The 13,703-nt window shown below is 40.2% G+C and overlaps 2 protein-coding genes across 3 annotated transcripts in view; one reads left to right on the top strand and one right to left on the bottom strand.

Annotated features, from left to right (window-relative positions):
- The window catches only part of SCFD1 (sec1 family domain containing 1), a 52,354-nt gene extending 39,200 nt beyond the window's left edge, over positions 1 to 13,154 (bottom strand). For both annotated transcript variants that reach the window (XM_027720443.2, XM_027720449.2), the window contains exons 1-7: positions 13,094 to 13,154; positions 7,780 to 7,850; positions 6,855 to 6,943; positions 5,779 to 5,869; positions 4,843 to 4,965; positions 3,682 to 3,769; positions 793 to 882 (exon numbers count right to left, since the gene is read on the bottom strand). In XM_027720443.2, coding sequence (XP_027576244.1) covers positions 793 to 882; positions 3,682 to 3,769; positions 4,843 to 4,965; positions 5,779 to 5,869; positions 6,855 to 6,943; positions 7,780 to 7,850; positions 13,094 to 13,124 — 583 coding nt within the window. In that variant the 5' untranslated portion in view covers positions 13,125 to 13,154. The remainder of the gene's footprint in view (positions 1 to 792; positions 883 to 3,681; positions 3,770 to 4,842; positions 4,966 to 5,778; positions 5,870 to 6,854; positions 6,944 to 7,779; positions 7,851 to 13,093) is intronic.
- On the top strand, positions 11,191 to 13,504 carry LOC120324291 (skin secretory protein xP2-like). Its single transcript, XM_039386390.1, has 2 exons — positions 11,191 to 11,300; positions 12,661 to 13,504. The coding sequence occupies exons 1-2, from the start codon at positions 11,267 to 11,269 to the stop codon at positions 13,449 to 13,451; spliced, it is 825 nt and encodes a 274-aa protein (XP_039242324.1). The 5' UTR covers positions 11,191 to 11,266; the 3' UTR covers positions 13,452 to 13,504.
- The last annotated feature ends 199 nt before the right edge of the window (positions 13,505 to 13,703 follow it).

The raw sequence follows: 13,703 nt of genomic DNA, 5'->3' as shown, positions 1-13,703 counted from the left end.
TATCACCACCACCACAATATATCCATCACTGTAGGGTAATGCTATTTTCAAAAGCACATTTTCCATTGGCTTTCAGGTTTCAAAATATTTAGCTACTGTTTCTCACTTACCTACACAAATATGAAAATTCCAAAACCATAGAGTTTAAGTGACTGAGTAAAAGACATTCAATTTGTATCACACTAACACTTGAAAGAACTGAACAGGTCCAAGAGAATCTCTACTAAACACACTGCCCCACAGCAATCCCCAGCTCCCCTTATAGGAAAGCTATCTCAGACTGACCAAATTCAGTTAGAACTTAGATTAAACATCATCACTATGAAAAATGTATGAGTTAAGTATCAAGAAAACTCACAATAAAATAAGTAAAATTAATGTACCTTCCTATTCCTTGAGTATTTCAGCTAGATTTTTGCAGGGTTTGTGTGAGTTTTTTTCTTCTATTTCTTTGAGTTTGGTTTCTTTTGAGTGCTACAAGTCCAAACTCAAAGCACTACTACCTTTATTGCAAACTAGGATCTTGTAAAAACAGTAATTCCAAATCTTTGCATTTCAATATTCTTCTCCCATTGATACTGAAGACTAAGACTCAACTTCCATGAAGGGACAGCCTTTATTGGACTTTGCAGTGATATAAAGCAATAATTTGAGCAAGATCATTATCCCACCCTGTGAATTATTGAGATTTTGGTCACAGATTTAATTCTGCCTTTAATTTTCTATATTAAATCACTAAACTTCTAGTTGCCTCATTGAATATGGAAAATATGCTAGAATTTGGAAACTTACCAAGTGTAACAAAAAAACAGAAGAGACTATCAACAATAGTGTCCATTATCGTTTCCATTTCTGTGTCTGTTATATCTGGCCGGTTAATGGCTAAAATAGCAAGGGAAAGAGTTAAGAATAGGGTTAAGCAAGGTTATGCCACTTTCATACAGAGAAAACAATCCTTTTCTTACCTGAGAGCTGTTAATAGTCAACAGCTTTTGTTGCAGAAGAGATTAAATCATGAAATGCCCCTCTTAGCACATATACTAGTTTCTGCTCCCTTTTTTTTTGGAAAAAAATTGGGAGAAAATTATTGCTTACTGTCTGAGGTCAAACACTACATAATTGTTTCCAACTCTCTCTGACTGCATACTTTAACTTTTGGATTGTGTCAGTACTATATTACTAAATACTTCCTAGGAAACTACATGTTATGGAAGAGAAATGGCCATCCACTTGGAAAACATTTTTCAGGAAAAAAATCCTCAAAAAATTACCTGTGCAATTTAAAGAGAATTATAGTATGCAGTTATCTATATTTAAAAATTCTAAATTCCACCTCTTGTAATGGAGATTCTTTTTTTTTTTTTGCAACAAATTTACTGTCAGTCTCTAGATTAGGGATTATTATCAAGTTATAAAACATTTCATATGACAGATAAGAGAGATTTCCCTCATACATTTAGGTCAGAAGAGGAGACACATAGCAACATTTCTCTTAAATAACTAACACTGACAGGAATATAATAGCCAACAGGAAACATCAAACCAAATCTTATCACAGATCTCAAGTCAAGCACTATCTCAGGATTCATGCCATAAATTCCACCCTTGTTTGCTTTATTTTACCTTTAAAATTTCTCACATAATTGCCTGTCTTTTCCTCTTTCTTCAAAAATGAATTTTAAAGCTCTAAACATTAATAAGCTTTCCATCCTAAATTTATGCATGGCCAATCATAACCATTCTCTAACTTTAAAGGTGCTTTTTTTCCCCTCATCTTTTCTCCTCTAAGGGGAGATGGATTATATTGGCAATTTCTATCAGCAACTATACTTAGCAAGCCAAAGTTTTGCCTTTGGCTGTTAGGATGACAGCAGCAATAGAAGTTTCAAGCTTCTGAAATATCAGCACCAAAAAAGGCAGACTGTTCCCAGTATCTGTCTTTTTCTGTAATGACAAAGCTTTGAAAATAACTAGGGCTATCATTCTGTAGTTACCTCCAACCAGTGGTCTCCCAGTTTACAGAGGGGAAATAACCTTATTTTTACTCTCTTGCCTTTTCCAGTTTTAAAAAGTACTCATTTATGATGGTCCAGTAATCTGCATACTGTCAGTGCCTTCTAATTTTGTGTAACATGCATTTCATGAGCACATTTGTTTTTTGTACCATAGCAATCAACGCAGATATTCAGTATTACTGCTTGTTAAGTCAACCTTTGAGAAATTCCATTAATAACCTTTCAGTAAAATGTTCTATCATGTTTTCTATATGTTCCTCTCTCTCTGCTGTAGCAAGCTTAGGGGGAATGCATTTATTATAGAGAGGTAAGCTTAGGTCTCCTACATTTTGTTGTTGTTTTACAAAATTCAAAAAAATGGTAAAGAAGCATTTGCATAGCACAAAACAGGATGCCTCAAACACTGACTTTATACTAATATTACCCATATACTCTCCTTCTACACAGTCATAGAAAAACAGAACCAGAGAGAGCCTAAGGGTTTATCTACTCAGTCCTCTTACCTTAAAGATGAGTTAAACCCATGCAATTACTGTATCTAAACTAATTCAGAGAGATTCCCAGTCATGAAAATACCGTAACATTTATAGGTAATCTATGGCAATATTTCACTACCTTTAATGTTAGAAAGTGCTTGTAATATCAGATCAGAAGCTTGTTGCAATTTAAGCTCGTTACTTCTGTAAACAGAGAGAATCTTTTGTGTCTTTTCTGTCTATGAAAGCCTTTCACGTAACTGAAGAATTTTATCACGCTTATTTGTCCCAAACATTACCTCTCTGTAAACACAGTCTTACAGACAAGAAATCAGGTTTCTGAAAATTAACCTGTTTTGTTATATTTATTCTTAGTTCACACATTCAGCTACATTAAGGGCCACACATGGCAGTGCTGCTACAAGAACAGTAGCTGTCTTCCATTACCCTCAGATTTACTTTGACTTATGTAGATCATGAAACTATTACAAACCGGCAGTTTCCTGCTACGGTTTTTCTCCAAAGGCAAAAAAGACCACTTCTTCCTCACCCCTGCACTCCCACTGCCTCTCTGTGTCAGATCTAGAATTCACACAATGAGACAGATTGTCTCAGTGCTCTGTTGGAAAACTCATCACTCTCTATGGGAGATCAGATTTCTGTTCGATCAGCTTTTGGAAACTGCAAACTTTCAGATGGTTTATACATAGTGTGGCAAATTTCAGCAGCCCAAGAGAGGAAAACAAGCCACACAGAAACTGATGGGTGCAAAACATTTTCAGTCATTTTAATTCAGATTCCTTGTTAGCATAAGGAATCTTATGAGAACCAGTCTTTACATACACATGAACACATCACACAACTATTATTAAAACTCTTAACAGCAGTTTTTAGTGAAAAAAATTAAAGTCTCCTTTTCAAACAAAAATGCCCTTCATTCTGCCAATGGAATCAATCCCCAGTGTGAGACACAACCGAGTATTACAGATCTAGTTTTAAAGAAAGGTATTTTCTTTGGAAATTGCGCAAGAGAGGAGAAAAATCTCACTGCTAAATGTTAGGCATACAAAGACTTCTCATCCCTACCAGATCAAAGCAAAATAAAATCACTTCTGGTTATTAGCTACGACTTCAAAAGTAAATTTTAAATTCAGACATTCTGATAAAATTTTTATATAAATTTTACTTACCACGATATGAAACAAGTTCTTTGTTTTGGTTACACAATACAAACATGTCATCTTCTAAAGTAATAAAATTAAGATATTGATCAAACACCTAGAAATTAAGGAATAATGGTCAGAATAGTCCAGAGTGAAGCATAAAAAACCTATCTGTGATTTACTGCTACCTAATCTTGAACATTTCACAGAAATGCCTATTCAAAGAAAGAAATGCAAGATATAATTTATTAATTAAAAAGCCTGTGTAAGGATTGAGTGATTAATACAAAATATTAGAGCACTGAAAAGTGACAGAACAGTTCAACTGTTTCTGTGGACAAATTTTTAGTAGCCAAATATCACTAAAAAACACATATGGAGGACATTTCAATATTATGGGTTCATTTTTTGTGAACATGAAGGACTACAACATAAGCAGCACTAAGCTCTCGGGCAGGAGAAAGGGAAGAGGGCACTATCTGAAAAATACAACATTACAGCTGATGAATTCTAACTTTTCTGTAACATACCCATAAATTCAGGAAAAAAATTAAATCTCTCTATGGAATAAATTACTCATGGGATATCACACCGGAAAAACAGATTTAAGGAAGTTAGGTTACACTGCTACACCAACTTACTCCTGCTGAGGATCTAAGTCCTAAACAACACAAGTAGAGTTCATTTCATTTCACAACAGATTGTCTCACGCCAGTAGTACTAACTGGAGTGAGAAAAAGCAAATATATTTAATTATATATGAAAATAATAACTTAATTTACAGGTTTTGGTACAGGCATCCAACAAAAGAATAAATACCTAACATCTGCCTTTAACTCAGAAAGGTATGGGAGTGTACTCATAAGAGTGTGTATGTATGAAATATTATTTAAAATGACAACTGTACTCATACTGCTCTTTTTGTGTACTTAGGAGCTAAAACCTCACCTCAACACCTATGCACTGAAGGTACTCTGTTAGCTGATGAGATCAGGAATACTCTGAAACCTCTTATCATTTAGCACAAAAGTCTTGCAGCACTTGGACTTTTGACTAAGCTGAAGTATGGTACTAAGCTACATTAATGAGATGACTGTAGATTCCCTTTTTTTCCCCAGGATGCCTGACAGTAAGAATGCAATAACACCTGAAATGGTGTTAACATTAGGGACTGGGAGACTTTCTTACCTTAGCCACTTGAGTTACTGCATTAGCACCTATAGCAGCATTTGCAATATCTTCCAGTTTACTTCTTGAAATGGCAGAAATAAAGTTTAAATAATAAGATTCATAAAGCTGGTTTCGAAGATCCTAAAAAAAAAGGAAAAACACAACCCTTTTCCTGAAAAAGTACTAATATATTTCTGACTAATTAAAAAAAAATCCATACTTTTACTATGTGGTGTTACAATTATCCACAGTCAAACTGAATTTTCGGAAGTGCTTGGCTGTCTGTTCATACAGCTCTGCACAGTGTTTTGATTACATATCCAGATATAAACAACCTAACTTAGAACTGCAAAAAAACAGGAAATGAAATTTAATCTAAAAGACAGCAATCACTATTCCCCACCTTACTGCTGACCAAAATTACCCTTTGCTCTTTTTTTTCCTTTGGCAAAGATATCAACCTTCCATCTCCTCCCAGAGAACGTAAAAAACCGAGATTAGCCTAACCCAAGCCTCCTGCTCAAAGCAGCGTCAAACAGTACAGGTGGCTCAGAATTGTGTCCAGTCAGGTTTAGAACATCTCCAAGGATGGAGACTCCACAGACTCTCCAGGCAATCTGTTCCAGTGTTTGTCTACGCTTATTAAAACAGCTTTTTCTTATGTTTAAATGGAATGTTTGTACCCGCTGTCTCTTGTCTTTTCACTCCCTACACTCTCTCTCTGAAACACATAAGACATATTTACCCTTCTATTTTCTGGGAAATTGAAGTTTTGCACGTAAACATTTCGGGTAATATTTTTATGACAAATATGTGCTTACGTGTGGAAAATGTCAGCAAAGGTGTTTAGACATACACAAGAACTATATATAGAACAGTCACACTCCAGTGACTGCACAATTACTTAACACACTGTTGTGCCCACTCATCTGAAACATTAAGCATGCAAGTTACCTGGCACATTCTGTCAATATTTTCTTCTGTTGGCATTACAAAGTAAACAGCTGGAACATCTGGAATAGCATCCCGATCTGAATGTAAAAGCCTGACAGGAACAAAAAATCCATCTTTAATGTGCTGCTTCTCTGATATGTGTAAAATTAAAAAAGTTAAAGAAATTTTTTATTTGTACAGATAAATGTAATTTTCTACAATGTTGTCCTATATTTAGCTATATTTTTAGCAAGAATGAGACATGAAAAGAAAAGCAAAAAATCACAGTTGTATAATTTTTGGCTGAATATATTAATAGATGTCTCCGAAGTTTATTCAAAGCTTGAGAAAAGGCTTTAGAAATCTTAAAAAATAGATTATCCATTCAGAGGAAGCTAAAATACTGCATCCACAAAGCTCACATGCAAACTGTTGACATGATAAAAAACCTCTGCATATCTCATTCTATTAAACTCGCCTTTCCTGCTTAAAGGTAAAGTTCTTAGATGTTTTTCTCACATATCTGCTAATGTGTTAACATGTTAAACCGTGTTTCTATTTCTAGCCTTCACTTAGCAAAAGTTTATCAAATTTTGAAAAAATAAATGTATCTTCAAAGTTTCTTCATGATTATGACCACAGTTAAGGAATAACAATGAGCTAAGTAAATGTAATCTGGGGAAAGAGAAATGGGAAATGTCTTAAAATAATACTTAAAGATTCCATATGTTTGACAGCAGACAATTAAATTCTATGCGTAAAAAGACAAGCAGAAAACATACACAGTCCCATGAAACAGTTTGTGTCAATATAATTTTAACATATATGATTACAGAGGCATTTGTAAAGACAGATTCCAAAAGAATACCTCTTGGGTAATTTTTGAACAGGGGCCTCCTGTACTTAGCAAGAAACTGTACTGAACAGTGTTTGGAACTCTCTCTCCACTCCCTGATTCTGAATAATGCCATCAGATTTTAGGAACAAGTCAGGATATAAACTTTAGTAGCTATTTTTCACTATTTTGTTCATGATTTGCAGCAATATTAAATAAAGTTCTCTTCAGAAAAAAATCAAAATTTTTAAAAAACACTTACAGATGCAAAGTGATCCCCATATCTCTCAGCTCTTTCACTGACAGCAAAGGTGAGATTATATCTTGGCCAAATCTGTCATAAATGAGAACCTGAAATAGATACACATCATCTTAAAAAGTGCTGTAAAAAGTGGATACTGGAGAATATAGGATACAGTGGATGCAGCAACTCAGGTTTAGGAAACTACTACCCTAACGTGAAAAGTGCTTAAACATCTACCAATTTAAAATAAATCATTAATTTGTCATGGACTTCCATTTGTGCTTATGAATAAATAAAATATAAAAAAAAACAAAAGAAACTCAGTCACAAAAGGGGGAAAAAGAACCATCACGTCTATCTTCTGTAAACTGTCTTGACAAACAAGTCTGCTGTCAGAAATTTGTTATTGTACGTGCAGAGTTTTTCTGACTGCATTTGGGAGAAAACAGTAGAAGATGCAGAGAGGAATTAGTGAAAAAAGACAACAGATGAAGAGACAGAATATACGCTTTGTAGTAGCAACATCTCATGAACTGCAAGTCACATTTTAAAGGTAATAAAGGTAGCTCAACTTGTTCAAGGCTAACAATAGTTCTTCCCTTTGTATGGACTTCTTTCTGACTTTGAGTTTACCTATAAGGTATCATGCAAGCTTCTGTCAATGGTATGAATGAGATCTAAGTATATTTCAAAAATATCCTCCTCAGTTACTCAGTAAAATATTGCCTAAAGAATCAGTCATTTAGTCCTTCAGTCATCAAGCAAACAACATCTGAATTCTTCTCAGCAGTTCTGATAATCAATTCTGTATATTTATAATACAGGAAAAAATATTTCGTACAAGTTAACATAGGGAAGATGAACTCGAGTTAGCTAAAATTTGCAAATCTGAACTTTTCTGAACACTATAAAATTCTCATATTCCTGTTCAAATAGTTCTTACCTTCCACACTGGTTCTCCCGTGCTGTTTTTAACAGGAGGGACATTGAAGTTCAGCATACGTTTCAAAGCCACTGGAAAACAAGCTAAATTACTCTCTTTACATTTCAACAACAGTGATTAAACACATTAGCAGTGTTTTATTAAACATTTCATTTGAGAGGAAAACCATCATAAAATATAAAGGCAACAAATCAAATTTTCATTACTTTTATACAGCTTTGACTGACAAGTGGCTTATATCAGATAGAATTTATGGGGTCCAGAAGACACTGGAAAAGCAAGTTCCAAAACATTAACTCTTCTTAGTTATACAAGCTATATGACGTGGTTTGCGTTAAAATAAGTCCAGTATCTTCCTTAAGGTGCATTCTAGACACTAGGAACTAGTTTGCTTTATTCCCTGATCTGCTTTTCCTACTCCACTGGAACAACACTATACACACAAACAAAAAATACCTTTATGCCTGACTAAAACTGATACACATTTTAAAACATTTTGAGAAGTCATAAGAGGAAATTGCTGCTTTAAGGGGTACAAAAATATCCTTAATTTGCAGCAGGACAACTCTTTGAAACAGGAATGAACTCTCATGTAACTTGCCATTCAACACAGAAACAAAGCAGATTCCTTCACCTACTGCTAATGTATAAATCTATTAAGTAATGAGTCCTTCCTCAGTTACCTGATTAAACAACACACTGTGTGCTGTTCTCCCATCTTTGACTAACAGCAAAGGACTATTTGCATCATTATAAATTAGTGGCTATTCTCTTCAAACTCATAACCAAAATCATCACAATGTTTTGCAAAGAGGAAAATCAGAGCAATGTATATCACTTCGCTCATAAACAGAAAGTAGTAGAAACAGTTAACTTCTGAATGAAGCCTGTGAGCATACTCAGTGCAGTTCCCTGGGATTTACAGTATCACAGGACGGGTCAGGCAGGAGAGGACTTTGGGAAACCTCCAGTGCAACCTGCTGCTCAAGCAGGGTCATCTGTGAGGCTAGGCCAGGCTGCTCAGGGCTTTATCCAGTCAAGTCTCGAGGGGTGGATATCCTACAACCACACTGTGCAACCTGTGGCACTGACTGTCCTTGTGGGGAAAAAGTTTTTCCTTATATCCAGTTTGAACATCTCATTTATGTTATGTAGTTTATGCCAGTTGTCCCTCACCCTGTTGCCATACACCAGTTCAAAGGAGCCTGGCTCCATCTTCTCAGTGCTGCCCATAGGTATTGGGGAGCTGCTGTTTGGTTACCCCTGAAGCCACCTTTCCTTCAGGCAGAACTAGCCCTACTGCTGCAGCCTCATCTCACTGCTCAAGCCCCTGATAACCCTGGTAGTCCCCACTGACTCCCTCCAACTGCTGGATGGCTTTCCTGCACTGTAGCCACAAACTGGATGCAGCATCTAGACACCGTCTCCTGGGGCTGGGCAGGGGAAATAATCACTCCCCTCCATCTACTGGCTGTGCTCCTGTGAACATGGTCCAGGATGCTGCTATGCAGGGGCTCACTGTGGGCTCACGTTCAGCTCGCTATCCACTGAGACCCCTTGCAGGCCTTTTTGGCAGCTGCTCTCCATCAATCAGTCTGGCAATCCCAGACTGCTCTCTAGTGTGACAAAACACTGTTGCCTGTACGTTGCAAGGGGTTCTTCCTTTCTAGGTGCAGGAATTTACATTTGTCATTGTTAAATTCCATAAGATCTCTGCTGGCCTATTCCTCTCGCCCATATAGGTGCCTCTGAGTGGCAGCTCTGCCCTCAAGTAGAACAGACTCCCCTAGTTTGCTGTCACTTGCACACTTAATCAGAGTACGCTCTGACACTTCCTCCAGGTGACCAGTAAGAGATTTGAAACAGGAGAGGTCACGGAATATGCTCATGCGGTGCTCCAGTTGTTACTAGCCTCTAGGTACATTATGTTTGATTAATCACAACTCTCTGAGCCTGATCATCCAGCCTTTTTGTTTTATATATCTAGTTGCTCATCCATTCAGTCTGTAACATCCTAACCTGGATACAAGAACACAGCATCAAACCCCTTGCTGACGTCAAGGTAAATGACACACTCTACTGTCCCACTGCCTACAAGTCCAGTCATTTTCTCGCTGAAGGCAATTAGGTTGGTCGGACATGATTTACCATACATAGATCCATGCCTGCCTTTTCCTTCATGTGAAGAGAAGTATTTTCCAATAGGACTCACTCCATGATTGACTCCAAAGTGACACAAAGGCTGGAAGATCGTTGCTGAAGACTGAGGCAAAGGCAGCATTGTGTTCCTCAGCCTTATCTGTGCCTATCACCACTAAATGACCAGGTCCATTTAGCAATGAGCCAACGTTTTTTCTTATTCACATTTTTGCTACTAATGTTGCAGCAGAAGCACTTCTCATTTCTCTAGACAGTAGCTGCACCGTTCAACTTCACTTGAACTTTGGCTTTCCTAACACTATCTATTCACATCCAGCCTGTCTCTGCTTCCTCCTGGGTACTGTCCTTTCAAATCGCATTACTAGCAGTGGAACGTGACTGTGGGAAAATCCAAGCTAGCAGTGAGTGCTGAGTCTCCCTGGAAACCAGCATTCCACTTCCTTCATACTTTTTTATTTTCTTCTTTTTTAAACACCATGGAGCAGTCCTGAAAGTTGATTACAGACTACTCCTGGATTCTTTGGTCCCTCACCACTGGTGACATCTTCAGCCAATGTGAGCAATTTTTTTAAAGCTCTACGGTTATGTATTTTGGTACTACTGGAGCTGAAACAGCTGCTTTGCAGTTTATCATCTAAAGTAAAACTTAGCATAAGCTCTCTGTGAAGGAAGACAGTAATCAGACTAGTTATGTGCTGTGACAATCAAGATAAACATTCAGCAAGTCTCTGAGTTTGTTTTTTTGTACTGATATTGCCATTTCATTTACTTTTATGCTGAATGTTCCCTGGGGCAAGGATCATATTTTTACTGTGCTTGCACAATGATATGCTTTGACTGGTTATGAACCAGGATAAAGGTCACAACAGATGGTGTACATACGTGGTAATACAAACACTAAATGATAATAAATCTTTCCCTTTTTCCATGTATCTTTTAGTTCCTGAATCTATCTCCTTGCAAAAGACACAAGAGAAGACAATACAGGTTCAGTGGTAAAGGCTGACTGAAATAATCAAGTAACAGTTGTCAGCAAATGGACAGGGGGACTGAGTGTCCCCTCAGCAGGTTTGCCAATGACATCAAGCTGCGTGATGAGGTCACAGAATCACAGAATTATTTAGGTTGGAAAAGAGCCCTGAGACCATCAAGTCCAACTGCTGACTGATCACCACCTTGTCAACTAAACCATGGCACAATTGCCACGTCCAGTTGTTTCTTGAACACCTGCAGGGATGGTAACTTCACCATCTCCCTGGGCAGTCATTCCAATGTTTAACAATCCACTCTGTGAAGAAATTCCTCCTCAATAAGCTGGAGCGAAGGGATGCCATCTAGAGGGACCTTGACAGGCCTGAGAGGTGGGACTGTGCAAACCTCATGAAGTTCAACAAGGCCAAGTGCAAGGTGCCGCAGCTAGGTTGGGGCAATCCCAAGCACAAATACAGGCTGGGCAGAGAACGGATTTAGAGCAACCCTGAGCAGAAGGACCTGGGGGTGTTGGTGGATGAGCTGGCAATGTGCACTTGCAGCCTAGAAAGCCAACTGTATCCTGGGCTGCATCACAAGCAGCGTGGTCAGCAGGGCAAGAGAGGGGATTCTGCCCCTCTGCTCTGGTGAGACCCCACCTGGAACACTGCATCCAGCTCTGGATGTGGACCTGTTGAATCAAGTCCAGAAAAGATCCAGCAAAATGATCTGGAGGCTGGAATACCTTTTCTAAGAACACAGGCAGAGGGAGCTGGGTTTGTTCAGCCTGGAGAAGGTTTTGGGGAGACCTTACAGCAGCCTTCCAGTACCTAAGGCAGGTTAGAACAATGCTGGAGAGGGACTTTTCACAAGGGCTTGTAGTGATAGGGCAAGGGGGAATGGCCTTAAACTGAGAGTAGGTTTAGATTAAATATAAGGTAGAAATTCTTCCTTATGAGGATGGTGAGGCACTAGAAGTGGTTATTCAGAGAAGACGTGGATGCCCCATCCCTTAGAAGTGTTCAAGGCCAGGATGGATGGGGCTTTGAGCAGGTGTCCCTGCCGAGAGAGGGAAGAGGTTGGAACTAGATGATCCTTAACCCAACCCACTCCATGAACATGGTGAAGCACAACAGAAAAGAATAAAGCTGTACAGAACATGAGCACAAAGAAATGGGCTTTATTAGACAGGTAGAAAAGAGAAGAAAAGCAAAAGATTGGAAAGGAACATCAAGTAGCACTGTCAATAGCAGATGGACATAGGAATGAGATTGCAGAAAGGACTCCTGGTACAAAAAGATGGAGCATACTAGTCAATACTTAAGGCACACACAGAGACTCTGACTTTTTTTAGTCAGATGATTTTAAACATTTCATGCTAAATAAATGCATCCAGAATCGTCTATACCACCAAAGATACCGCAGTTGTCAATGAGAAACTGACAGGATTACAGCTCAAACTACTTTCAACTTTGGTAAGCAAGGGAAGTAGAGAGGACTGCGGAGTCGACATCCTCTATGCTTTAGGAGTAAATTCAAAGCTCTACAGAGATTAAAGAGTCAATTAAGGACTCAGCAATCTGTAAGAAGTGACTGAATAACAAACACTTTACTCACAGAAAACCTGCATCATTAGTTGTTAACCTCGTGTTCTGAATTTCTTGACAGTCAGTACGTAGTATTGTCTTAACACGAGCATCACAACAGCAGCCTTATTTAACGCTATTTCCCGTTGATCCTTCTCACGGGCAGGAGGAAACCAAGACGGAGGATGCGCGTCCATGGTCGTGGGAGAAGACACCGTTCCCGTCCCGGACCCGCTCAAGTTCCTCCCCGAGGGCGCCTTCCACACCCCGGCGGCACCTACGGCCGGGGCCCGGGGGCCACAGCGGGGCCGGGGCTCCTCGGCGAAAGCCGCGGCCCGAGGCCCCCGAGTAGAGGCGGCGGAGCGGCGCCCCAGCTGCCACCGAAGCAGAGGGCGGTGGAGGGGCCGCCACCCACCTGCCGGGAGACCCAAGCCAGGAGAGAAGGTGCGAACCCCTGGCGGAGGCGAGGCGGCGCCCACACCCCGCCCCGCAGGGAGACAGGCAGGCGCCCCCGGCGGCAGCGTGCGGCTGACCCGGCTCCCTCCCTGCCCCGAGCCCCGGGAAGGCGCCGCACGGCGAGGACGGCGGCCGGCGCTCACCTGTCTGCTTGTCCCGGATACCGGCCGCCATCTTCCCGCCCGCCGTCCCGGCCGCACCGCCCCGCCCCGCCCGCCGCCTGCGCAGCCGCCGGGACACGTGGCGGCCCCTGCGCGGGGGGCGGGCCCGGCCCGGCCGCGCCTCCGGCCCCGCCAGGTGCGCAGGGAGCGGCCGTGCGGGAACTGCTGCTTACGGTCCGGCGGGGGGGCCTGCGCTTTAGCCCGGCTGACAGCGGCATTTTCCACCTTTCCCCACCCCCGAGCAAAAAGCCGCAGGAGCAGTGTTTGCTCTCGCACTGAAGTTTCATGGAGGGAACTGGAACAGCTCGGATGCAAGCAGCTGAGCTGCACTCGGATTTGAGTACATGAAAGGACTCAAGTTTCAAAACCAGCCAGCTAGCTATAAATAAAGTCATCAAGGAAAAATAGTTTCGAGTTTGCTTGCCTCTGCCCCAGGCAGCACATCTCCAGAGGCAGCCTTCCTTGGATTCTCCATGCTCTTACAGCATCCTACAGTGGGAAGAGCCCCATTCGCCCTAACACAGTTTTGGATACAAAGGTATCTGGATAAACATGCTATATATTTATATAGGTACACAAATGAAATTACAGA

This window comes from Pipra filicauda, unplaced genomic scaffold, assembly GCF_003945595.2.
Source record: "Pipra filicauda isolate LSUMZ 115617 unplaced genomic scaffold, ASM394559v2 scaffold11_size5308982_pilon, whole genome shotgun sequence".
NCBI classification, from domain to species: domain Eukaryota; kingdom Metazoa; phylum Chordata; class Aves; order Passeriformes; family Pipridae; genus Pipra; species Pipra filicauda.
This window is presented reverse-complemented; position numbering and strand designations above follow the sequence as displayed.

Coding starts and splice junctions, on each gene's coding strand:
- LOC120324291 (XM_039386390.1), top strand. CDS start 11,267: ATGCCATCTAGAGGGACCTTGACAGGCCTGAGAG. Junction 11,301..12,660: donor GACCTTGACAGGCCTGAGAG/GTGGGACTGTGC, acceptor TCTCACGGGCAG/GAGGAAACCAAGACGGAGGA.